The sequence below is a fragment of the Ceratotherium simum genome, chromosome 27, assembly GCF_057802395.1.
Source record: "Ceratotherium simum simum isolate JZ-2026a chromosome 27, ASM5780239v1, whole genome shotgun sequence".
In the NCBI taxonomy this organism is placed as follows: domain Eukaryota; kingdom Metazoa; phylum Chordata; class Mammalia; order Perissodactyla; family Rhinocerotidae; genus Ceratotherium; species Ceratotherium simum.
In genome coordinates, this window is record NC_141926.1 from 7,227,338 (window position 1) to 7,255,254 (window position 27,917).

The following is a 27,917-nucleotide window of genomic DNA, read 5'->3' on the forward strand; positions in this document are numbered from 1 at the left end:
TGTGAGCGAGGCAGTGCTATGTCACTGTTTATAAAAGCAAAAAAATTGGAAAAAATCCAAAATATCCCACAATACTGAATAAATCAAATCGTGGTACATTCACACAGTTGATTACTACATAGAGCTCACTACATAATTGAGGCTTTTGAAATATTTGTTGAATGAATGATGGTTAAATTTTCACAGTGTATTACTAAGAGGAAAGTGGGATGTGAGAGGCTCTTTGTGCTTATGATAATCAAAATTTAAAGATATATGTAGTTAACCAAAATAAATACCTCAAAATGTCAATGTGATTATGTGTGTAATAGCATTAAAAGTGATTGTTTTATTCTTTATACTTATAAATGTTTTTGATACTTTCAATAACTGTTAGAAGATGGAAAAAACTATTTTAACAAAGATAGTTGTTCTGTTTTTTTTTTTTTTTTTTTGGTGAGGAAGATTAGCCCTGAGTGAACATCCGTTGCCAATCCTCCTCTTTTTGCTGAGGAAAATTGGCACTGGGTTAACATCTGTGCCCATTTTCCTCTGCTTTATATGGGATGCTGCCGCGGCATGGCTTGACAAGCAGTGCGGTGATGTATGCCCGGGATCCAAACCTGGATCCAAAGTGAAGTGCGCGCACTTAACCACTGCGCCGCCGGGCTGGCCCTGATATTGTTCTTAACACTCATTCAGTTTAATGGCTCTACTTCTATGAATTTGGTTTTAGATATGTTCAGATTTATTTAAGTCTCTTTCACTTATTGCTGTGTACCTAAGTACAGTTGATCCTCATTATTCACCGATTCCATATTTGTGAATTTACCTACTCCCTGTATGTTATTCGTAACCCCCAAATCAATACTCAGGGGGCTTTTCTGGTTGTTTGCAGACATGCACAAAGTTGGAAAAAATTTGATTGACTTTGACTAGCATGTTCTTAGCTGAGGTTGAGCAAGGTTGATGCTTTCATTTTGAGCTCCCATATTGTAAATAAGTGTTCCTTTCATGGTCTGTTTAATGCCACATTAAAAATTTTTCACATTTTTGTGATTTTTCTTGGTGACTTACTATTTAAAATGGCTCCCAAGTGTAGTGCTAAACTGCTGTCTTACGTTCCTAAACACAAGAAAGCGGTGATGTACCTTTGGAGGAAATATGTGTGTTTAGATAAGTTTTGTTTGGGCACGAGTTGTAGTGCTGTTGGGTGTGAGTTCCATGTTAATAACGTATTAAATGAAGTGTCTTTAAATAGAAACACATGAGATTATATAAACACAAGATTATATATTGATGGAGTGACCGCATTGTTGTGACCAGAGGCCTGTAGGAACCTAACTCTATCTCCTCTAGGACCAATGGTTAAGTATTCACTAATTCAGTGTTCTGGGTGGCTCTGTAGAACATGACTGCTGTGAATAATGACAATCAACTGTACTTAGCACTTTGGTACATTGTAACAGTCACATATTTGTGCGATGAATAAAGGGTGAATGATCTCTTGTATTCTTGGTATTAGGGAAACAGATTTTAGGGGGAAGGCTAATTATGGCACATCCATTGATGGGTACTCCATCATGGTAGGGACTTGCTCCTGTTCATGTTCTGTCCCTACTGCCTGGCATAGGTCACGGCCCAGAGTAGATGCTCAACAAATATTTACTGAAATATATTAGATAGAAATTTAATATTCAAGGTTTTGAAGAATATTTAATAAGTTAAATGCTTACACACTTTGATTTGCATGATATAAAATTACATAAATGAAAATGTGTCTCTAGGAAGAGAAGAAAACCACAAGGAAATTCACACTATTCACAGTGGTTGTCTTTAGATACTGAGCTGATTGGTGATTTGTGTGTTCCTTCTTATACTTTTGTGGTGTATTTTCTAATGTGAGTATATATTCCTTACATTAGAAACAGTATTAAACGTCTATCTTCAAAAAGATGTGAAGATTAACTGTAGCAAAAACGATTGTAATTAATGGTAAATTAAACTTGTCTGCTGGTTTGGTATGATGACTTAACTTGGCAATATGTGAAGAATTATAGTCTTAAGGAATTGCTTTATTTTAACTATTTTAAACATTCTTTTAAAAATGTCTGTTAAAGGATCAAGAATTGGTCAAAATAGTTGGAATACGATATGAAGTTGGGCCCCCTACACTCTGTTGCCTCAAACTAGCATTTATAGATCCTGCAACTGGAAAACTTACGGACAGATCTTTCTCTATTAGGTATGTGTTATTTTTTTTATGAAATTATTTAAATTTAGATTTTCCCTCTTGCTGATTAGCATGCCCTTTCCATTTAGCTGCAGGGTAAATAGTGGACATCCGAAGATGTGGGTTGAAGTTCTGATAGATGGGAGCCCATTAGAAGTAAAAATAGGGGTGCTACAGTAACAATTAGGCATTGACATGTTTTATCAACTTTTCCATGCCAATTAAATGTGTGGAGAATTCTGGTTTGTAGGGGAAATTGCTTCCACCTTTGTTTTTGAGAAAATTTAGAATAATTTGCTAAACCTGTGCTGTCCAATATGGTAGCCATTAGCCACAAGTGGCTATTGAGCACTTGAAATGTGGCTGATTTGAATTGAGTGTGACGTAAGTATACACACTAGATTTTGAAGACTTGGTATGAAGAAAAAGAATGTACAGTATCTCATTACTTTGTGTGATTACATGGTGCAACAATATGAAGGATATATTGGGTTAAATAAAATACACTTAAAATAAATTTCAGTGGTTTCTTTTTACTTTTATGTTTTGATTAGGAAGATTGGCCCTGAGCTAACATCTGTTGCCAATCTTCCTCTTTTTGGTTGAGGAAGCTTGTCCCTGAGCTAACATCTGTGCTAATCTTCCTCTATTTTGTATATGGACACCGCCACAGCATGGCTTGATGAGTGGTGTGTAGGTCTGTGCCCGGGATCCGAACCTGTGAACCCTGGGCCACCGAAGTGGAGTGTGCGAACTTAACCACTATGCCACTGGGCTTAGTCCTATTTTTACTTTTTTTTAATAAGGCTTGTTGAAAATTATAAATGAGCATATGTGGTTCCTGTTGTATTTCTTTTGGACAGTGTTGCTCGACTGTAATCTGTTGTGCAGGGAATCCCATGATCTTTTATTGTCGTTCAGGTATCACGATATGCCAGATGTTATTGACTTTCTTGTCTTACGTCAATTTTACGATGAAGCAAGACAGAGGAATTGGCAGTCCTGTAAGTCCCCAAGTCTGTTTTTATTGTTTTATATACCCTTAGAGATTAATCTCTCATTTCATGGGTCTAATTTTTTGGTTGTAGTGCTTATTTTGGTGGAGTGTAAATTCTGGAAAGAAAATAGAAGTGAATGATAAGTAAGCTTTGCCTAGGGCTTGGTACCTCCTACTGCTCCTTAGTAGACTTTTTAGCCATGCAACATTTCTTCTGTTCTTATGGTATGTGACATTTAGAAGGGATTATTTCTTACACATTGAATATAGGCTAGAGTAGACCTTTTATTTCCTTCAGACTTCCCCACACTGCATTATCTCTCATTATTGTTAATATGACACTGATATAACTCACAAAATTATTCTACGATGTAAAAACAATGAGAAAGTTGAAAAATAATGCAGATTTCACACTGGTAATGTTCTGGCATACCAGGATATTTTACCTTTGCTGTCATGTCAACCCAGACTTAAATAGGTTGACTTGAGGAAACCATTCTTTTAAAAAATAAACAATTTTTATAACACTTATGCTTTATAACCGTGAAGTGTGAGTGGACAGAAAAAATAAACTTACCTCAGTGTAGGCACTAACTTACTTGAATGTGGTTGTCATGGTGACCATGTAAGGTGGGCTTCTGGGTTCACTGGCTTAGACTTGTGTAGGTCATTAACCTCCTCAGGACATAATTGATGACTGTAATTAGGCCAGGTAGTATCAATTAGCAGCTGTAGCACCTGTTTCATGTATTACTCATGTATAATATATATGAAAAGTGTCATGTTACTTTTCAGTATGGAATGCTGTCTGGGGAGCTCATGTGTTGTTTGACTTTAGTCACTTAGGATAGCTTATTCTGTTTTTGTCAGTTTTGGTCTTTTAAACAAATATTGTTTTACCCAGGCTGTGCCATCTGGTGTACACATTCATAAATGGTGTTAAGACTTCATTAATTTTCTTAGTTTCTGCTGCCTTTTTCTACAGGTACTACAAATAGGTAAATTTTAGATAAATTCCCTGAGCCATCTTTATTTGAAACGAAAGATTGTCAGAAAGTGAGGCCACTCTTGGTAGACTATTTTTAACGTTAATGTCCTCACAAGTAATCAAGGTTATTTTGGGACTAGAGCTAAAGGAAAGGTTTCTTGAAGAAAAACATGTAGCCACAAAAAAATAAAAATGAGACAACTGGAATATGTGGGAGTTAACAGCTCATACAGCCAAGTCCCAAAGAACTTTAAAGTTTCCCATCTATTACATTTTTTCAACCCTCGTGACGTGTAAGTTAGAAGCTCTCATTTTGTTCTGCCAACACGTTCGTTCAGAATTATTTTTAAACTTAAATCGGTACAGCTAAATTCTAAAGATGATTCCCAATTGCCTCTTGTAATTTAGTGGTTTTTGTTATTTTTGTGGTTGAGAAATTATTTTACCAGATCTTCTATAGTAATTAATTCATTTTTGCTCCTCCATAAAATCTCACCTATTTTCCTGAAGTTTGAGCAGTGCTATTAGAGGAAGTTGCTTGTTTCTCTTTTTACTGTGTCGAGAACTTAACCTCAGCAGCTGTTTATCCCACTCGTGAATAACCAAAACAGGTTTATATGAAAATTCTTAATGGAATAGAAAAGCCAGTTTGTACCATGAGAAAACTAATTTTTTAGGGCTCCTTTTAATTTAAAGTGTTAGCTTTACACTGAAGAAATATTTTTATCTAAACCTGAAAGTCTCTTCTCGTATTAGATAAATAGGGAAGAAAAAATTATAAAGTTAATTTTTGGTATCAAAGACTGACTCTCTTATAACCGTATGTTTTTATATTAGGCTTCTGAAAATGAAGCTACTGGATTTGTTACTGTTAGAATAATATTAATTGTAATAAGTCTTGTAATTGATATTTATGGTAAATTAGGTTATTTACATTATAGAATTGGACTAAAACCATGGTATTATATAAAATTTTTAGTATATGCCTTTCATTAAAAAAATTAGAAAAAATTTATTAAGATTTCTAAAGTTGAAGTTTTGCTTTGGAATATCTATATTAATGAAATACTATCAAAAGTAGAATTTTATTAATGATAGAGAGGTGGGTAGAGGGATGAGGGGCTTAGGGGTTTGTAGTGATTTTGAATTAAAATAGACACAAGAGTCATGTTTACATGAGTTTGAAAATATAATAAGAACCTTAAAACATGGAGCTCCAATAGTTGTGGTGTTGCTATTTTTTTCAGTATTACAAAATTCACTGTAAGCATACTTTTTTTAGTCAAGACTATTTTTGTGAGTATTTTATTATATAAATGTTCTCTTTCTTGGGGGTGAAATGTAGCTGTAATTTTGATTGATGTTCTTTCTGTACAACTTTCCTTGAAGAAAGAATTGTAATCTACCAAAGAATTATTAAGGCTGGATAAGTGACTTTTTTTTTTTTTTTCCTTATTGATTTTGTTTTGAAAACAGTGGGCTGGATGGGAAGGAAGAGATAGGGTTCTTACAGCACTCTATGTTTCTTTTGTAATATATGTAAAACAAAGATCAAATGCAGTTTATTTCTCTAGAAGTGTTACTGTTATAGAATACATAGAAATGTGTATAATCTAAAATCACTGAAGTCAGTTGAAATATTTATTCCACAGTTATTTTGGTTTGTATAGGGGCCCTCCTAAGATCTGATTGCTTGCTTTTATATTATGCTGAGATAATAGAATATGTAGATGTTTAATTCTTTTAAATAATAAATATGTAAGCATTTTCGAGGGTACATTTAGACCTGATTTTTGTTATGAGATCTTAAGAATTAGAACACTATTTTATGTGGAGATATTTATATAGGAACAACTCTAGAATAATCATGGATTAAATTCTGATCATAATTACTTTTATAATTTATTCTTCAGGAAATGTTATATTTCATAAGTATGCATTTAATTATTAAACAAGTGTTTATTGGTAGTATATATTATTGTAAGAGATTTTTGTGTTTTGTTAAACTTTGTTCTTATTTCATGTTGTAAAATGTAGTAGAACTTATTTTGTAGTGGGTGTTTGGATTCACTAAGCAACTGAACCTAGTCATAAACCATTTTAGTCTGTTATGTGATATGGCTATATACCTTCAGGAAGTTGCTGAGTATAACATCTTTTTTACATGTATTTTATCACTGAAGATTGTTGGGAAGTGGGGAATGATGGCTACTTTTGAGATAAATATATACTTTGATTTCTGTTTTTATCTATCATATGGTATTTTGTAAGTTATATTTTATAAAAATATAACATTAAAAATGTTAATGTTAGCAAATTGGTGTCTCAGACTTGGTCATCTCTATTACAGGTGACAGGTTCCGTTCTATCATTGACGACGCTTGGTGGTTTGGAACAGTGTTAAGTCAAGAGCCGTATCAGCGACAGTACCCTGATAGTCATTTCCAGTGTTACATTGTTAGGTCTGTATGCAGATGAAAATGAATCATCTACAAATCTTTGTTCATCGTGACATGTTGAATGAATAACTAATATGTTTCAGATTAAAAACCCACAATTTAATCTGTCATTAGTCATGTGAGTCTCACCTCTGCAGTGTCTCTCTAGCATGCCCCTGTCGTTTCTCGTTCACTGGTGCCCCCCTTGATGCAGTTCTGCTCGCTTGCCTGGGACCATCTCTGTAGCCTCCTAATGTTTCCTCAACCTAATATTGCAAATTATTGTTCAGGAGCACATAGTACATAATTTTCCTTGTTCAAAAATATCTTTGCTGCCTTTCCATTGGCTGTGGAAAGAAGTCCAGGTTCTGAAGCATGGCATTCATGCCTTCACACTGTCTTGGAGTTTTTCTTCACTTACCCTGGTTATAGGCCACACAGGATTTCTGGTTTCGACCTTGAACCCGCCATACATTTTTTACACTTCTTTCTTATAGTGTATCCTTCTAAAAATATTTTACTGTTAATATTTAAACTTCATTGCTACAGTGAGGTTAATTTTCACATTTTCTCTCTGTTTACTCTTATAGTGAATGCCTAGTTATTAGCCACAACTTGTCTTTATGAAAGGCTAGCCAGACTTTTTTTTGGTTTTAACAGGTGGGACAATACTGAAATTGAAAAACTTAGCCCATGGGACATGGAACCAATTCCTGATAATGGTATGTAATTGTTAAGTAATGAAAATATTTTACTTTTATGTTTTCAATTTTTTCTCTTACTAATGCACATAGAGCCCATTAGTGTTCTTTGAGAAATGTTTTCAAATTATTATGGTAACAGTGAGCTTTACTAAAAGAACTCAATAGAATTATGTGTATCTGGGTCATTAATTCTTATCCTAAGTTTCCAGCTTGATGCTGGCTGTATCTTCTGTCTGTCATTTCTCATGTAACCCTAACATTTCTCATGTAGCCCTGCTTTAAACTCTTCCTGACTTCCTTCACATGGCCACCATTTCCTTCTCCTCATCCGTACTCTATTATCCTTGTTCTTCCTTTAAAGAAAAATTCTAACTTGACTTCCATTTCTCTTCTGCTTTAGCTCAACTGGTCTCTCTTACTCTGGATTGTCTGTTTCTTTCCTATGAGAGAGAGATATGTCTCTGTTCCAGAGTCAGCCTTTTCCTCCAGTGTTTGCCATCCCACTGCTTTTAACTTCTGTTGGCCCTGGTACTTAGACCTAGTTCATTCTCTCTAACAATTTTAGTTTTCTCCTTTCTTTCTCTATTCAAGTTTGAATTTGTCTCTCCTACCTTAAAACATCTTTCATTTGACTTTATTGAACATTTTAGCTGTTGACTTATTTCCCTCTTGCTACACTTTTTGAAGGAGAGCTCTGTATCTCTTGCCTCCATTTCTTTGCTATCAAGCTGTCTTCCATATTAGTGTTTATTCAGCATAAAGACATGCAAAAACTTTTGTCCTTCCACCCTCACCATTTTTTGGCACATGAAATCTTTGCTGCATGAGGTTTCCCTGTGTGTGCCTTAGGGGTCAAGTCCTTTGCTCTTGTGTTTTACCCTCTGACATGTCTCCATCAACCATTGTCTTGCTTTACTTTGGAAATAAGAATTTTTATGGAAGTAAAGATTTTTTTTCAAAAAATTTTTTTCTATTAACTGTACTCTTGAAAGTCATCAGTGACTCCCTTTGTTAGATTTTCTTTTGAGCTTAGTATCTTACAAATAATATTTACCAATATGAAATGATATTTTGCACTGTATAAAGCATATAATAGATAAGTAAAAACCAACATTTTTTGAGATCTTACTCTGTAAGAACTTCATATGTATCAATTCATTTAATCCTACTCTCAGGTTGATGCTCTATGATTAATTTTATAGATGAAGGAACTAAGACTCAGAGGGTTTTCAGTAACTTGTCTAAAGTCACACATCTAGAAAGGATAGGAGTTTGGATTCTAACCCAAGCCATCTGGCTCCAACCAGCAGTTAATTTTAACGGCCGTTTACAGCTGCTTTTTCATAAAGGATATTACAAATCAGTGAAAGCACTTAGATAAAGAGATTTTACATGTTAACAAGGCCACGAAGCCTCTAGAAGAATTGTCAAAAGACATGAGCAGGCAGAAAAATAAATTTGGAGGCATGTGAAGAGAGGCTCAGTTGCATTAACAGTCTCAGAAATGTATGTTAAAGTAACAGTAAAATATCGTTTTATCTATTAGATTGTTAGATCGTTGTTTATCTTTTAGTTCTGTTGAAATTTTCTCCTTTTACTTATAATTTTCAAGAAAATGTTCTCTGCATATTTACATTGCCTTTTGTTCTTTTTTAAAATGTGCACTCGTCTGTGGCCATAGCATTCTGAATGTACCTGATCTCGTCTAAAATGTGCACTCTCTTTCATTATCAATTTTTATCATACTTTTTTTTTTTTTGGTGAGGAAGATTAGCCCTGAGCTAACATCTGTTGCCAGTCCTCCTCTTTTTTGCTGAGGCAGATAGGCCCTGGGCTAACATCTCTCCCCATCTTCCTCTACTTTATATGTGGGACGCCTGCCACAGCATGGCTTGATAAGCAGTGGGTAGGTCCACGCCCAGGATCTGAATCCGTGACCCCGGGCCACTGAAGTGGAGCATGCAAACTTAGCCACCATGCCACCGGGCTGGCCCCTGTCTTACTTTTTTAATATTTCATTTTGAGATAATTTCAGACTTAGAGTGTTAACAAAAATAGTGCAAAGAATTTCTGAATACTGAGTTTTCTCAAATGTTAACATCTTACATAACTACAGTTATCAAAATCAGGAAATTATCATTGATACAATTCTAATCTATAGACGTTACTCAAATTTTGACTATTGTACAAATGTCCTTCACACATTGCCTTTCATTACCATGTCTTCTCAGTCTCCTTTAATCTGGGATCCCTGAGTCTTTCCATTATCTTTCATGACCATGACACATTTAAAGAGTACTGACCAGTCATTTTGTAGAATTTCCCTCAGTTCGAGTTTGTCTGCTGTTTCCTCATGATTAAATCCAGGGTTTGCATTTCTGGCAAGAGTGTCAGAGAGGTGGTGATGTGTGCTTCTCAGTGCATCATATCGGGAGGCATGTGATAACAATTTGTCGTGTTACTGGGGGTGTTAACTTGAATTATTTGACTTAGGTAGTGTCTGCCAGGTTTCTCTGCGAAAAGTAATTACTTTTTCCTTTGTAATTAGTGTCTTATTTATGAGCTTTGACAATTGACTTTAAATATAGTGTACATTTGTTTTTTGGTTTGATTTTTTTTTTTTCTTTTTTTTGATGGAATTCATAGTTGATCCACCTGAAGAATTAGGAGCTAGTATTTCTGTCACTTCAGATGAGCTAGAGAAATTGCTCTACAAACCAGAAGATGGTGAATGGGGTCAGAAATCGAGAGATGAGGAATGTGAACGAATTATTAGTGGTATAGATCAACTTTTGAATCTTGGTAAGTTTTTTTAGGGTGAAAAGTTTCATGCTCAACTTTTCTTTTCCACAAAAGTATTTTAAAATAGTAGCATAATTGTGGTTGTGTTCTTTACTACAATTTCTATTTGTTACCTTTTGGTTAAGCCTGCAGTATTCAATGTAGCTCTATTTTATGAATGATTTGTAGAGAACTATCACTTAGAGGTAATGAATTTATTGATAAAAATTCTTCTGTCTGCCCTCACAGATATAGCAGCAGCTTTTGCAGGTCCAGTTGACCTATGTACGTATCCGAAGTACTGTACTGTGGTAGCTTATCCAACTGACCTTTACACAATTCGAATGAGACTTGTTAATCGATTTTACAGGTTGGTAGAAACCTACTTCAAAAATAGTTTGAAAAGATATTTGGCCATACCAGCTAGAGTGAATAGAGGTAGTGTTGGTTGATGGTGACGTTGGTGGAGTGGGGGCTGATTAACATTATTTTCTATTTCATTCTCTTCTTTCATAATAGTAATTTCTTGGTCCTGTGTGTAAGACATTGTGTTAGATGTCTGTAGGTAGGTAGGGAAAGAACCTGGATAATAAAAAATATCATGTGTCATGTTTCATTCCTCAATCTTTAGGAGACTGCTTGTCTTACAAATTTTGATAAGTAGTTAGAAATTATATTTGTTTTTTAATGTAAACATTCCTATTTAGCTGCTCCATTTAGAAATAAAATTTAGATAATAATTGGATTATGGCCTTTGAAAGATTAATTCCCTAGGGTTATCAACTTTTTATCTCTGGCTTCTAGAACACGGATAACTATAAAATTTCCTATTCCAAATGATTTTTTTTTTGCAATTGATAATATTTTATTTTCTGTGCTTTAACAACTACGAGAAATTACCATTACAAAAAACTGACTTCTTGAGTCCACCTTGTTGGTGTAATTTATCTCTGTAGTCAAACATGGGATTGTGCGTTTGATCAGAAACCACTTTGCCAGTTTACAGTGACATTGACTCTCTTAGGATTGATGGTATTTAACACATTTTCTTCGTTGAGTCTCAACAGCTTTGAACATTTCTGTAGGCAGCGTGAAAAGGGAAGGTTGCTCTGTTGGTTTTCTGGATGTGATTACGTGATCTGTTAAGATTTTTGGTCCTTAAGCATGTTCTCTGCAGTTCAGCATCCAGTATAATTGCTTATGACTATGATCAAGTTGACAGCAGTAGAAGGTTATTCATTGTAACTTTCCACTTATGGTTTAATTAGTATGTCATGCTGGTTTAACGTGCTGGATTTTTTAACTTGGTCTCCTTTCTGTCTTTTCATTTTTTAAGCCCTAAATTGCCTACTTTTTGTTTTGAAGGAGGCTATCTGCATTAGTTTGGGAAGTCAGATACATAGAACATAATGCCAGAACGTTTAATGAACCTGAGAGTGTAATTGCAAGATCAGCTAAGAAGATAACTGACCAACTTTTAAAATTTATCAAGTAAGTCATCTCATGTTATAGATGTTGTGGGAAAGTGACTTTGCATATTATGCTCTTGGCAACCATCCGGTTCTTAATTTTTGCTGTCTGGATTACGCCCTTTTAATGTGTTACTTTCAATGACATTTCTTTACGTACTTATTGTGATTATAATTTCAGTAAACGAATGAGAAATTGAACAATCCAATTTTTCCTACTTTTAAAATTTTGAAATAATTTATACTACAGAGAGTTGCCTTGTATATACCCTTCACCTGGTTTCCCCTTAGGTAAACATTTTACCTAACTGTGGTGTCCTTATGAAATGTTAAGAAATTATCCTTGGTACAATACTATTGACTAAAGTGTAGAACTTATTTGCATTTCATCAGTTTTTACATTAGTGTCCTTTTTCTGTTTCAGGATGCAATCCAGAATCCCCGTTGCATTCACTGTTTTATTTTCTTGGTCTTTTTAACTTGGTTCCCAGTCTTTCTTTCATGACCTCATTATTTTTAATGAGGGTTAGACACTTATTTTCTAGAGTGTGCTTAATTTGGGTTTGTCTGATGTTTTCTCATGATTAGATTGAGTTTTAATCTATTTTGGGTTGTATCCTGTGTGAGTGAGTGCATATATATGAATATTCCACATGCTTTCTTGCATTGGGAAATCAATTTGGAATAGTAGGATGAAAACTGACCTGGAAATTGAGATCCAAGTTCTAACCTAGTCTGTTCTAGTGAACATTCTTTGTGACTTTGGACAAATTACTCAGCCTGTTTACTTTAAAATTAATGAATTTTGCTATATGATCTTAAATGCCTTTTCCCATAGCTATAAAAATTCTTGAAAGAATCCTATTAGAGAAAGTAATTTATAAGCTGTGCCGTTATTTTCAACATCTAGCTATACACTAGGGAATTACTGATTCTAGTCTATTTCACTTTCCTGGGTTGAATCTGTCCCATGTCTGGAGAACTTACTACTGTTTCCCCAGAACTTTCCTCTTTTCTTCTTCAGGAAGATCACATACTCATTCTCATCTCCTTCATGCCTAGATATATCCATACTTGAGCATTCTTTCTTCTTCTGTGTACAGTGAAGTTAGATATAATTTGCTTTAATTCTACTTCCTTTTTTCCTTCTATTCTCTTTTATCTCAAATCAGCCATTTTCCTGGTACTCACTGCATAAATATTACTAGTGATGATACTTAGAAAAACTCATTTGTGTATTCATCCAATTGAGGCCATACATATGTTATTTCTGGATTACTAGCTTAATTTCTGTACCTACTTAACTGAAAAAAAAGCTGAAAAAAAACTAACTTTCAATATTATAAAATGGTCAGTTCTTTCCACAGAGGGTAGAGTAGTAAAAACCTGATATTCCTCTGCTTGAAATTAGGTATGCATGGTTGGGGACTGTTTATATCTTAACCTGTAGTTTAAATCTTTGTCAACAGTAACTATATCTGCATACTGTTACAAAAGTGAAAAATTGTTTTTTAGGAATCAAGACTGTACAAATATCTCAGAACTTTCTAACACTTCTGAAAATGATGAGCAAAATGCCGAGGATTTGGTATGAAGTTTGTCAATTGTATAATGATTTTTCTTAATTTCAAATGGTAACTTAAAAATAATGGATGATGTAGAAAATGTTGGTTATCTTATCAGTTCTTGCTATATTCCAATGAATTATGAAAATAAGGCTTTTGATAAAAATAGTTTTTTTTAATCTAGATGGTCAATGAAGTAATTTGTTTTAGCCAATAATTGATATCAAATAAACAAAATATGTATAAGTGAATGACTTAGGTGCAAGATATGTTCTCTTTCCACATTTTAGCTAGAGAAAGGTGTGTTATAGGTACTTTGGAAATATTTTTGGTAAAACCAATATCTGAGAGTTGGATTTAATTGTAATTAAAAATTAATGAACTTTACCATATTCAGAGTACCCTAAAGTCTTTCACTCTGGATGGTATTGAAGTGTAAGTAAAGGCAAATATCAGTTATGTGTAATTTCACTTCATACAGAATCAGGCTGCTGTTTGGAGTTGTAGGAAGGATATTCTTAAAAACAGTATAGTGTCAATTTCTATACAAACTCTTATTGTAGTGCACTGATTTTCATGCTAATTTATATTGGAATAAAAATGGATATACTAATAAGTGATTTAGAGATGATAAAATGTGTAGAGTACAAAATCCAGGACTGTAGGAGATTTTGTTTCTGGGATTTTCTGGATAGAGGTAAAACAGAAATTTAAAGTGTGTAGGACATGCACAAAGCAACTTTTTATAGCTTTGTTTTGGAATTAGTGCATGTTCTTAGAGAATGTAAAGGTTTGTTAAGAATGGTTGGTTTTGTTGGAGTCTGAGTGCCACAGAGATCATCTGATAGAGTCTTTTGAGATTTTTTGTTAACAAATTGTAACCTAATAAGACCTGATGTCTTTGGTATGCTTTTTATTAGGATTATTACATTTCTAATGAGAAGATTAATACTTAAGGTGCTCTGATTTTATTCCTAGGATGATAGTGATCTTCCTAAAACATCTTCTGGAAGAAGGAGAGTAAGTTAATCTGCCTCATTGACCTTTGTTGTTTACTTCTTCTTTGTTTTAAAATCAACCTAAGATTTTAGGTGTTGTCTTTGAAAAGCTACATTGATATAGATATTGAATATTTTATAAGAGAAAGGGGAGAAATCACTGAAAGGTGGATAGTTAGGTAAGGTTTAGTGGAAGAGTTTTGATTTGAACTGTGTTCTCAGAATGAGATGGAGTAAGAAGAGGACATTCAAAAAGTAGGGGATCTTATGATCCAAGCCAAAAATGTAGGAAAGTGTGGCATGTCAACGGGCTGGTGCGGGTACTGGCCTGACTGATGTAGAGGTTGAATGTTGGAGTGAGCACAGTGGCTGTGTGTGGCTGTTATGTTGGGAGCAGATTATGGTGGTATTGAAAATGAAGGATTTCATTTAAATTTAAAGTACAGAGTCAGTTTCACAGCCAAAATAGATAAATAGATTTTGAGCCATAAGAGGATAGGTATTAAAGGAAGTGAGTTAGGAGTTCACTGCACGAATCTGGGAGTAAAGGATGGGAACCTAGTCAACGACAGTATTTGCTTGGAACGGAGAAGAAGGGAAGAAGATGAGACCTTTTAAAGGGAAAATTGAGTAGGATTTGGTAACTGAACCTTTTTTCAAAATGAGGATTGGGGTTAAGGAGAAGGATGTATGGAAATAAGTTTTGCGTATTGGGTAGTTAGAATTGTGGTGTCACCAGCAGCTCTTAAAGTTCTAGTGTAATATGTTAATTAAAAGTAAAGGTAATTTATCTGAAAATGCTTAAAAATGTTAACATTTTAAATTTTATCCAAATGCTCCTTAAACTTAAGCTTTTTATCACATTAATTTTCATAACGTGCTTGCCCCAAATGACATTGAAAAGTTAGATTTGAATTATTACCATCTGATTGTCATTGTCATGTAATTTCATTTCTAAACAGACTCCCAAATGTTTAGTATCTGTTTAGTATTTGTTTGCTATGGCTGCTATAGCAAATTACAAATCTAGTGGCTTAACCAATAAAAGTATTATCTTACAGTTCTGTAGATTAGGAGTTTGACATGGGTCTCACTGGGCTAAAATCACATTGTTAGCGTGGTTGTGTTCCTTTTGGAAACTCCAGGGTAGAATCTATTTCCTTGCATTTTCCAGCTTCTAGAAGCTCATGGCCCCCTTTTTCCATCTTCAAGTCAGCAGTGTATCATCTTCCAGTCTCTGACACTAACCCTTCTGCCTCCCTCTTATAAGGACCCCTGTGATTACATTAGGCCCACCCTGATAATCCAGGACAGTCTCCCCATCTCAAGATCGTACCTTTAGTCGTACCTACATAGTCTGTTTTGCTATGTAAAGTGATATAGTCACAGGTTCTTGGGATTAAGATGTAGACATCTTTGGGGCCATTATTCTCCCTACCGTGTTATCCAATGTGTCACTTCACATTCTGTGAAAACATTTTCTAAACTTGGGAGATAAGTGGTGGAATGAAAAATATTTTTTGAGTAACAGATGTGACATTATTTTTTACAGAACAGAGGATTTTTTCCAAGTGAAAAGAAAATCAAAGTAGCCACCTTCTTATGACATAATACAGAAGACAACAGCTCAGTTGCATTTTTACTGTCATACTATAATACCATAGTGTGACTTTTCCGAGACTGAAAAATCTTTTAATGTTGTGAATGTATTTTTAAGGTCCATGAATGGAAAAAAAGGAGCATCAGAGCAGCCAACTATGTTGAAAGCAACTGGAAGAAACAGTGTAAGGAACTAGTGAACTTAATTTTTCAATGTGAAGATTCTGAACCATTTAGACAACCTGTTGATTTGGTTGACTATCCAGTAAGTTACCATTATTTGAATGTTTGGGGCTTTTCTTGTTTTGTACAGAGGAGATCAGGATAGAATTATTTAAATTAAACTTTAAAGAATAAGATGTCTAGGCTTTGTGTTAACTTCTCTTACCACTGAGTCAGCTGTAGAAGAGTTAGTTTACACAGTTTTCTTGAATTTATAGAGACACTTGGGTTAAGACTTAGTTAACCAGTGTTACATAATAATGAGAAGATTCTACGTGGTTATTTATTATCTAAGTAGGCCCAGCGCCAGGAAAACTATCAATTGGGTAAAAGTGTCTGTCTTCACTCCTCCAATAGGGGAATGGAAAGTCACCTTAAAAAAAAAGTCAGATTATAAAGTGCAGATTTACTGTAGGAAGCTTGGAAATTACAGAAGAGCGTAAAGAAGGAAATAAAAACCATTCTATATCTTGCTACTAAGTATAACATTTTGGTGTATTTCTTGTCTGTATGTCTGGGCCTCTTTTTAAAAATTATTAATGATTCTTAAGATCCTTCTAACGTTTTTCTCTTCTATCATTTTGAGTATTTTAGAGATCTGATGCACTTACATTTCTAAAAGCAGGAATCAAATCTTTGAACTAATTATTGTTTTTAAAACCTAGGACTACCGAGATATTATAGATACTCCAATGGATTTTGGAACAGTAAGAGAAACTTTAGAAGCGGGAAATTATGACAGCCCTTTGGAATTTTGCAAAGACATCCGGTTGATATTTAGCAATGCAAAAGCATATACACCAAACAAAAGATCAAAGGTAATTTTTAAAGTGGTTTATTTAAAAAAAAAAAAAGTATGCCTGATCTGTGTAGATGCTAATTTCTACTTGCTGGTAGAGGTTAGAACATTAAAGATAACTGAATAGAGTAAGACTACTATTAAGAACAGCGCTTTTGCCACTGCCCAAATATGTGTTGTTGTTAACTTACAACAAGTAATGTTTTTCTTTCCTAAGGTTTTATAAACAAATGAGGATTGGTGGGAGTGAGGGCACAGTGTAATGAACAAATTTGAGTTCGATATATAGAATGAGAAAAATCTATGTTTTCATATATTGGAAATCTTGAAAAGTGGTGGGAAACTTATTGATAAAGTCTAGAAGAATATTAAAATGAAGAAAAGGGAAATCTGAAGTGAGGGTGGGACTACTGATGACATGCTAATATTCTGGATCTGAAGAAGAAATGCGTGAGCTATCTGATTAAGAACACAAGTAGTACATTCCTAAATTTTTGTTAAAATGTTATATGTTGGATAACTTTTCAAAACTCGTTGAAGCATAATAAGTATGCAAAAGTGCACGTATACTCTCAGTGAATTTTCACAAACATCACAAACCCTTGTAGCCAATGTGCTGGGTAATTAAAAAAAACAGCAATATTTTGAGAAGTAAGATTTTAAAGTAAAGCACTTGCATGAGATAGCACTTTCTCCATCATCACTGACTGGCACTGCTAATTATTCATTTTGCCTTGATTTCACTTTCCCCTCATTTCTTATTATCAGACTGCTTCTGCATTATTAATTCTTATCTCAATTGGAGAACTCTTTCATTGCACTCAATATCCATATTGCTTACTGGATCAATTTAAGGTTAAAGTCTAACATTTTTCCAAGTTTCTGTTATTATCAGTATTCACCTTTGTGAGACTGTTTATTTCCAGAGAGAAAATAATTTCAAGTTTTTTTTCCCCCTTTTGTTTAAAATACCTGTTTGAGGATACATCATACAACTCACCCATTTAAAGTGTATAATTTAATGGTTTTTGGTATATTACGTTATTCAGATTTTCAAAATTGTAGTTAGATAAATTTAACAAAATTTATCATTTTAACCATTTTTAAAGTGTAAAATTCAGTGGCATTACTTTCACAAAGTTGTTCAACCATCACTGCTTTCTGTTTCCAAAACTCATCAGCCCAAACAGAAACTTTGTAACCATTAAGCAATAACTCTACATTCTGCTTTTCCCTCAGCCCTTGGTAACCTCTAATTTACTTTCTATCTCTATGAATTTGCCTGTTCCAGATATTTCATATAAATTCAATCATACAATATTTGTCCTTTTGTGTCCAGCTTGTTTCACTTGGCATAATGTCTTAAAGGTTCATCCATGTTGTAGCATGTGTCAGAACTTAATTCCTTTTTATGGCTGAATAATATTCCCTTGTATGGGTATATGACATTTTGTTTATCCATCAATCTGTTGATTGACACTGGAGTTATTTCTCCTTTTTGGCTATTGTGATTAATGCCGCAGTGAATATTGGAATACAAGTATCTGTAAGAGTTCTTGCCCTCAGTTTCCTTGGGTGTATACCTAAGAGTGGAATTGCTGGTTCACAGGGTAATTCTGTTTTTAGTTTTTTCAGGAACCGCCAAACTGTATTCCATAACAGCTGCTCCATTTTACATTCCCACTGGCAATGTACGAGGATTCCAGTTTCTCCACATCCTTCCCAACACTTGTTATTTCTTGTTTTTTTTTTTAATTGTAGCTATCCTAGTGAGTGTGAAGTATTATCTCATTGTGGTTTTGATTTGCATTTCTCTTATGACTTATTAAAAATCGTACGTGGGTTTTGTTTTAATCAGGTATGGTAAGACAAGATATGGAAATAGTTGTCATGAAGGAAGAAGTTTACATTCACAGATCCTTAGAAACAGGAAGCATGACACACCATGCAAGGCCACATGGGGATGGACCCGGGTTGGTCATTAGGCAGAGGGGAGGAAAGGAAAGAGCATGGCGCTGAGCCTTTAGTGATGTTTTTGCAGGAAGACAAGGCAGGGCAGAGTAAACAGTTTAAGGTTGGCTAGTTTGAATAATTCTGGGAGCTTTGGCCTATAGGGATGTTCCCTAGATGTCTGGCTCCTGGTCCTGGGATGATTTAGGGTAGAGGGAATATTGGCTTGGTGTGTGAGAGTTTAATAAAGAAGATAGTTAGGGGTGTGAGCTTTGGATTGATTGTTTTGTGTATCAGAAGTGCACTTGCAAGAGAGTCATTTGCTGTCTCTAGGAATTAGCTAGTGCTGGGAGGGGCTGTCTGTTCAGGATCAAGGCTCCAAGTGCCAGAACATCAAGAATACAGAAAATAAGAAAATACAGTCAGTACACTAATGATGTTGAGTATCTTTCCATGTGTTTGTTGGCTGCTTGTATGTCTTTGGAAAAATATCTATTCAAGTGCTTTGCCCATTTTTTAATTGGATGTTTTTGTCTTTTTGTTGTTGAGTTGTAAGGATTTTTTAGTATATCCTGGATATTAAACCCTTATCAGATAAAGTTTTTCGAAATATTTTCTCTTATTCTGTAGGTTGTCTTTTCACTTGTTGATAATGTCCTTTGATACATAAAAGTTTTTAATTTTGATGAAGTCCAATTAATCTATTTTTTCTTTGGTTTCTTGTGCTTTTGGTTTCATGTCCAAGAATCCATTGCCAAATCCAGTGTCATGAAGTAGTCCCCTATGTGTTTTTAGGAGTTTTATGGTTTAGTTTTTATATTTAAGTTGTTGATCTATTTTGAGTTAATATTTGTACATGGTGTAAAGTAGGGGTCCAGTTCATTCTTTTGCCTGTGGAAATCCTGTTATCCCAGCACTATCTGTTGAAGAGACTATTCTTTCCCCATTCTTTTTTTCCCGTAAAGTAGGGGTCCAGTTCATTCTTTTGCCTGTGGAAATCCTGTTATCCCAGCACTATCTGTTGAAGAGACTATTCTTTCCCCATTCTTTTTTTCCCTTTGTTTTTTTATTTTTCCTGAGAAGATTTGCCCTGAGCTAACACCTCTGCCAGTCTTCCTCTATTTGTGCTGCCACAGCGTGGCTGCCGCCGAGTGGTGTAGGTCCGTGCCTGGGAACCGAACCCTGGCCGCTGAAGCAGAGCGTGCCAAACTTAAACCACTAGGCCATGGGGCTGCCCCCATTCTTTCCCCATTAAATGGACTTGGCATCTTTTTTGAAAATCAGTTGGCTATAGGTATATGGGTTTATTTCTGAACTCAGTTCTATTCCTTTAGTCTTTATTTGTGTGTCTGTCTGTCTGTCTCTGTCCCACAATGTTTTGTTTACTGCAGCTTTGTAGTCAGTTTTGAAATCAGTAAGTGTGAGTCCTCTCACTTTGATCTTTTTCAAGATTGTTTTGGCTACTCAGGCTCCCTTGCAATTTACTATCCATTTGAAGATTGGCTTTTTCCATTTCTATAAAAAAAAGTTGGTTGAATTTTTGATTGGAATTGCATTGAATGTGTAGATTGCTTTGGGTGGTGTTGACATCTTGATAGTATTAAGTCTTCCTATCCCTTAACAAGAGATGTCTTTCCATTTATTTAGGTCTAATTTCTTTCAGCACTATTTTATAATTTTCAGTGACAAGTTTTGTACTTTCTTGGTTAAATTTGTTCCCAGGTATTTTATTGTTTTAGATGCTATTTGAAATGCAGTTGCTTTCTTAATCTCCTTTTCTGATTGTTCATTGTTGGTGTATAGAAACACAAGATTCTTGTGTGTAGATCTTATACCCTGTAATTTTGCTGAATTCATTTATTAGCACTAATAGCTTTCTTGTGGAATCTTTGTTTCTATATATAGGATCATATCATCTGTGAATAGAGATACTAGTTTTACTTCTTCCTTTCCAATTTTGAATGATTTTTATTTCTTGTCTAATTGCTCTGGCTAGAATTTAAAGTACAGTGTTGAATAGCGCTGGTGAAAGTGGGCATCCTTATCTCATGCTTCATCTCAGGGGGAAAGATTTTCAGTCTTTCACCATTGTGTATGATGTTATCTGTGGGTTTTTCATACATGCTCTTTTTCATGTTGAAGAGCTGATAATTTTAGCACCCACTTTTGTTAAATAATGTTTATTTTCAATTAAATTGTATTATTAATTTTACATAAAAGCTAGTGAGAAAACATGAAAATGTGATACTACAGATAATCAGAGGTTTCAAACTTAATATGATTGAGAAAAAATCACTCATTAAAATTAGTGACTTACACTAGAATTCAATTTGAAGGAAAAGAATAAATTTCGTATACAGTCACGTGTCACCTAACGACAGGGATACTTTGTGAGAAATGTGTCCTTAGGCAGTTGCATCCTTTGAACATCAAAGAATGTACTTACAAACCTAGATAATATAGCCTGCTACATACCTGGACTATATGGTACTAATCTCATGGGACCACAGTTGTATATGCAGTTTGTCGTTGACCAAAATGTCATTATGCGGTGTGACTGTATACTCAAAATACTGGAAATAATTGTCTAAGATCATTTCAAAGATGAAGTGGGATCATAAGTTTCACATAGATTCATTTTATATATGTATGTATATATATGAAGCATATAGGAAATTCATGTATCTCACATACTTTTGTTTTCTAGTGTTAAGAGTCTCCACTCTCCTCTGCCATGCATTAGAGTGATTGATATTTAGCTTTTGAACATTTGACTTTTGCACTTCTTTTCAGGGATGATTGTGGATGAGTAATGAGTACTTCCTGTAAATACATAGTTATACCAAAAGTTATTTATAGTAGCACCTAATATCACATTGCTGTTCTTTTAAAGATTTGATGTTATTTAATTATAAAAATTGTTAAAACATAATCTTTCATATATATTAAAGTTCTAGGGCATATTTTTTCTTCTACTGCATGCAAGGTATCCTTTTGTCTGTAATTCATATTTAAATGTAAGTAGCACCAAAGGCAGTCAAATTGCAAGTAGAGACTGGTGTAAAAGTGCTTTTGTTCTCTTGCCCAAAGGAGACACTGCTCTTTTGCTGCCTAAATAGCAATCTTAAAACCAACCAACTTCGCATCTAACTTTAGGAGAAGGGGACATTTTTTGGGTTTGTACATGTAGATGTGAAAATGGAAAAAGCCAGTTGAGAACCATTTACATAGACATAAGCCCTAGATTCTAGAGAGTTGCTTGATTTAAAACTTTCTTTTCGTCTGAGAGGTATATATTTGATACTTCCTGTTTCTTGCAGATGTCATTGAAGGGAAGGGGTGAGAAACAGATAAAATAAGTAACAGCCATTATCTTCAATGGGGATATAATAGATTGCAAGTAGCCTCAATGATTACAATCTTTTTTTTTATAAAATTGTTTTTAAAGATACTTTCTAGTTCTAGTTTTCCTTTCATATCTTTGCAGATTTACAGTATGACTTTGAGATTGTCGGCCTTATTTGAAGAAAAAATGAAGAAAATCTCCTCTGATTTTAAAGTTGGCCAAAAATTCAATGAAAAACTTCGAAGAAGCCAGAGGTTCAAGAGACGGCAAAGTTGTAATCGCATCAATCAGGCTAACAAAAGTATCAGGTGAATTGGTTATTGTATTGTAGGCTTTGTGTGCAATTTAAAAAAGTTTCAGGTTGTGATACTTCTTTGATTTTATTATACTAAAAATTGTTAATGATTTTAGAGTATAGCATATTCAGAAAAGAATAGTCATTTTTTATGGCTTGAAGGCATTCTGTGTATATAGAGCTGTTGTATTGATTTGTAATTGTGTAAATTTGTAAGCTTTTAATGAAAATCATCAACTTTTAAAATCTTATTAAGAATTATTTAAAGTATCATTTACTTTTTGCATTAGAAACTTTTTTTTTTAATGCAGAGAGTAGAGTGATTACTATGTATGGCTGTTGAGCACTTGATTGCGTTAAGGAAAAATGTCGCTTAGATACAATGCACCCTGTTTTTACTGAGGATTAGTTGTAAAGAAGAAATATAAAATGTAGTGTTTATTCTCTTTATCAGTAATTTCATATTTATATTCTTTCTTCTTTGTGTGGCTTACAGGTATTTTAAAGTTTTGAAATGGGAAAATTGAGTTATTTGGCATTTCCCTGTACATTTTGAATGTGCACTATACCCTTGATGGGTTTCTTCATGATTGTTCTGGGGATTACATTATGCATCTCAATTCAAAACAGTCTGCTTTAGATTCATACTGTTTAGTTCCCATAGTTAAAAGAATTTTGTTCTAGTTTAGCTCCCTTTCCTCCAGTATTTGTGCTATTATTGTCAAACAGATTACATCTTTATACGTTATGTTTTATGCAGTTGTCTTTTAAATCAGTTAAGAAAAGAATAAAAAATTATTTATACTGTTATTTATATTTACCTACATAATTACCTTTCCCAGTGGTCTTTATTTTTGTGGATTTGAGTTATTACTCTTTGGTGTCATTTCTTTTTAGCCTGAAGTCTTTTAGGATTTCTTGTAAGGCAGGTGTGTTAGCGATTAATTCTGTTAGTCTTTGTTTATCTGGGAATGTCTTGACTTCATTTTCTTTATGGAAGACTAGTTTTGCTGGATATAGAATTTTTAGTTGATGGTGTTTTCCTTTTGGCATTGTGAGTATTTCATCCCACTGCCTGCTGAACTCCATTGTTTCTGACCAGAAGTGAGCTATTATACTTATTGAGGTTCCCTCCTTTGTACATATGGAGGTGTTTTTCTCTTGTTGCTTTCAAGGTTTCCCTCTTGTCTTTATCTTGTAACTGATTATGATGTGTGCAGTTGTGGGTTTTTCCTCTTTGGAATTTGTCCAGCTTTGTGGATGTGTAATGTTTTTCATCAAATTTGAGTGGTTTTCAGTCTTTATTTCTTCAAGTTTTTTTTTCTGCCCCTTTTGGGGCTCTCTGAGGCTCTTTATTTTTCTTTCTGTTCTTCAAACTGAATAATCTGTATTGACATACTTTCAAGTTCACTGATTCTTGTATCAGCGCATATCTGCTATTGGGCCCATCTTGTGAATATTTATTTCAGTTATGTATTTTTCAACTCCAGAATTTCTCTTTGGTTTGCTTTTTTATAATTTCTGTCTCTCTTTTTTTTTTTTTTTTGTGAGGATGGTCAGTCCTGAGCTAACATCCGATGCCAACGCTCCTATTTTTTTTTGCTGAGGAAGATTAGCCCTGAGCTAACATCTGCCAATCCTCCTCTTTTTGCTGAGGAAGATTGGCCCTGGGCTGAAACATCTGTGCCCATCTTCCTCTACTTTATATGGGATGCTGCCACAGCATGGCTTGACAAGTGGTATGTTGGTGCACGCCTGGGATCCGAACCTGTGAACCCTGGGTCACCGAAGCGGAGCGCACGCACTTAACTACTGCACCACCGGGCTGGCCCTATAATTTCTGTCTCTCTATTGATGTTCTCTGTCATCATAGTTTCCTTTAATTCTATAAATATGATTTCATTTAGTTTTTCAAACATATTTATCATAGCTGATTTAAATGTCTTTAGTTCAGCATCTGGGTCCTCTCAGAGACAGTTTCTTTGACTGCATTTTTTTCCTGTATATGGACAAACTTTCCCGTTTCTTGTTATGTCTCATAATTTCTGTTGAAAACTGGACATATTTAATAATATAACATGGCAACTCTGGAAATCACTTCTCTTCTAGGTTTTGTTGTTGCTGTTTCTTGTTAACATATTGTAGCAACTCTGGATTCTGATTCTTCTCCCTTGGTGTTGGTGGTTGTTGCTGGTTTTGTTTGTTTAGTGAGTTGCCTATAGAAAGACTGTAGAGTCTTTCTTCCCTACAGTGTTCAGCCACTGAAGTCTGCTGCTTTTTTTAAAAAATATATATATTTTTAAAAATTTTGAGCTTGGCTCTTAGCTCAATGGTCAGAATTTATGTTTAAACACTTTAAGGCTTCCACCCTTTTCTGAAGGAGTCTGTGTGTGAGGTGGGGCAAACTTCATTTTCTGCTTGTATTTTACTACATGTAAGAGTCTCAAGGTCAGCCAAGGATGAGTAGATAACCGGGCTCTCTCCAGTCTTTCTTGAATATTTATGTGGCATCTTCCACATTCCCAGGAAGATGTTGGAGCTTTTCAAAGACTCCTATGACTGCCTCATTCCCTAGATTTCTTCTTTGAATTTCTGGCTTAACTGTTTCTTGCTTCAACCAGTATCACAGCCTTAGGCAGCCATGCTTTTGGCCTTTCTGGATTGCCGGTAATGTTTTTAGTGCTCTTGGGCATGCAGCTATTCTGGGGAGTTCCCAAATCAGGCCAGCTTCCTCCACCTGCTAGTCCTGGTCCCCAAGGCTATCATGCCACAGAATTGGGGTTTGTGTGTGACTGGGAGCAGCCTCCAGTGAAAATGCCAAAGGCTTGACTGTTTTTACTTAGATTCAGAAGTTTTTCTTGAATAAACGTTTTTTAATTTGTTACATGCCTTAGATTACATTCTGGAGTTCTGAAATGGTTGTTTTGGATTCTTTTCCAGTTTTATTTTTGCTTTTTGGGTGAGAGGATTTGTTGAAGTCCTCATGGTATCCCTGCCCCCTATGTTAGAATAGCCAGAGCCTCATTGAAACAGACAAATAGACTCATTAGATAAATGATTTGGTCCTGTTCAGCTGCTTTGCAATCTGTAATTGATGTGTGCACATCACAATGTCCTATGGGAGTCCTTGGCCTTCCCCACCTCTTTTTTTAAACTTTTCTTTTTGAAATAATTTCAGAATTGCAGAAAAGTTGACTTTATCTGGATTCACCAGTTGCTCACATTATCACATTTGCTTTATTGTTGCCTTATCAATACTCTTGTTCTTTTAAATCACTGAAAAGAATATTTCTGACATCGCGCTCCTTTCATTACCCCTAAATACTTAGTGTGGATTTGCTAAGAAGGTTCTAACCTTATTTGTATTTCTACAGTTGACCCAATAATGTCCTTAGGGCAAATTTTTTTTCCTTAATCTAGATCGAATTAAGATCATTTAGTTGCTTTATCTCTTTAGTCTCTTTTAATCTGGAATTTTATTTTCAACCTTTGTCTTCTTGATAGACATTTCTGAGGAGTATGGGTCATTTATTTTATAAAATGACCCTCAGTTTGGGTTTGTCTGTTATTGTATACGTTTTTAACTTTTTTGTTTAATTATTTTTAAAAACTCTACATTTTCTTTGAACTAAGGAAGAGTCTTAACAGTTCAGAAAGATATAGGATAAAAAGGGAAAGTTTTCACTCTTGAGGTATTACTACCTTATCAGAAATCAAGTTTATGATAAGTATAAGCATGTAATTATTATATTTTGTATTTACTGGTCTGCCCTCCAGTTGATATTAATGGAAGTTAAAATTTTGACATAATCTTGAATTTTCTTGATTATGATAAACAGTTACTGCTTTAAAGAATTGTGGTTATCTTTAAGCTCAAATGCCTTAGATAATTCTAAAAGCTCCTTTATCTTTTTGTTTTAAAGGAAAATAGGATTATCTCAACCTGACTGTTATGTTAGCTAGATCGGTAATATAAAACCAAAGACTGTCTTGTCTTTAACTTCTGCTCTTTTTCCCCATAATCCATGGCTCAGGGGCCAAACATGGTGCACTGGTACTTAGATGTAAACAGATTGGTTTTAGAAACAAACTGACTTGTTCCGATCTCTTTTTTGCCTGTTTTTTACACTGTTCAGGTTTTACTGATTTCTCCTCTTAATTTTATACTGTCTTTAGGAAGATATAGGAGACTAGAGAGCAAGTCATGTCATATTGAGACTCAAATTTGTAATATGAATGAATGCCTGTATTACCTAAATGTTGGTTTCCCCCAGCGTTTAATCCAAAGAACCTCAAGTATCCAGCATGATTGTCTGTAACTCTGTTACTTGGATCATTTTGTTCATTACTCCAATCTGGAATAAAACGATGTCAAATTTAGAGTAAGAGAATATTAATAGTAATCCATGCCAGAGTAAAATGTTAATAATGAATATTTGAATGTCTTGATCATAAAATTATTCTCAGATTAAGTAATAATACACTTTTATTTAGACATTCTCTGTTTTATTAAATATTGTTTCTTTTGTTCATATCTTTGACCAGAAATATCAAGCAGAAGCGGTTAAAATCTCAGACAAAAGTAATTCCTGAGTTGGTAGGTTCTCCTATCCAGTCTACCTCAAGTAGGGCCGCTCATTCTGCAAGCCGCAAGATGAGTGCTAGTGTCTCTTCGGGTGTTACTTCTGATAACTCTTCAGATTCAGCAGGATCATCAGAAAGAATGAGAAGAAACAGACCTGTCACTCTAACAAATGGTTCCACATTATCTGGTGAGAAGTGGAACATGATGTTATCAACTGTTGAGCACTCGAGTGTGTAACACTGCTAGTTACTATGGGTTTAGAGGAAAGAATAAATAAATAAGACATGGCCTTGGCATTCAAGAATTTACAATTCAACAGAAGAGGCAAAAGTAACAAATCTGGTACAATTAGAATATGTTTTTTAAGTACTCTTCTTTGCAAATGGTGCAGCCACATTTTATGCAAATTTAAATTCTCCAAATTTTATTTTATTTATTTTTTATGTGAGGAAGATTAGCCCTGAACTAACATCTGTTGCCAATCCTCCTCTTTTTGCTGAGGAAGATTGGCCCTGGGCTAACATCCATGCCCATCTTCCTCTGCTTTATATGGGACGCTGCCACAGCATGGCTTGGCAAGTGGTGCATCAGTCCGCGCCAGGATCCAAACCTGTGAACCCCGGGCCGCTGAAGCAGAGCATGCGAACTTAACTGCTGTGCCACTGGGCCACCCCCGACTATGTCTTTTCTATAGGAAATGCCTGTCTCATGTAACAGAAGGAAAGGGAGAGGATAGTGGGGCTAATTAAATTTTTAAATGGAAGTTTGTTTTATTTATAAAATATATAAACTGTATTTTCTTCTGAATCTAAACCAGGATTAATATGTTCCTTTCAGAAATAGGACAACAAACCTGATTTGGAATGCTGCTTATGTACCTTTTCTTACCAAAATTTTATCAGCTGTTCCTTGAAACAATTTTTTAAAATATACTCTGTTCTAAGCATTTTAAGAATCTGCTTTTAGTCT

General features: G+C 34.6%; 1 protein-coding gene across 2 annotated transcripts in view; it reads left to right on the top strand.

The window, feature by feature from the left end:
• BRWD1 (bromodomain and WD repeat domain containing 1) overlaps positions 1 to 27,917 on the top strand; it is a 116,511-nt gene that overhangs the window by 76,582 nt on the left and 12,012 nt on the right. For both annotated transcript variants that reach the window (XM_087418073.1, XM_087418074.1), the window contains exons 26-38: positions 2,100 to 2,224; positions 3,134 to 3,216; positions 6,548 to 6,659; positions 7,296 to 7,357; positions 9,986 to 10,141; positions 10,370 to 10,490; positions 11,486 to 11,611; positions 13,105 to 13,177; positions 14,133 to 14,174; positions 15,870 to 16,016; positions 16,639 to 16,791; positions 22,210 to 22,376; positions 26,909 to 27,135. In XM_087418073.1, the coding sequence (XP_087274199.1) occupies positions 2,100 to 2,224; positions 3,134 to 3,216; positions 6,548 to 6,659; positions 7,296 to 7,357; positions 9,986 to 10,141; positions 10,370 to 10,490; positions 11,486 to 11,611; positions 13,105 to 13,177; positions 14,133 to 14,174; positions 15,870 to 16,016; positions 16,639 to 16,791; positions 22,210 to 22,376; positions 26,909 to 27,135 (1,594 nt within the window). The remainder of the gene's footprint in view (positions 1 to 2,099; positions 2,225 to 3,133; positions 3,217 to 6,547; positions 6,660 to 7,295; positions 7,358 to 9,985; positions 10,142 to 10,369; positions 10,491 to 11,485; positions 11,612 to 13,104; positions 13,178 to 14,132; positions 14,175 to 15,869; positions 16,017 to 16,638; positions 16,792 to 22,209; positions 22,377 to 26,908; positions 27,136 to 27,917) is intronic.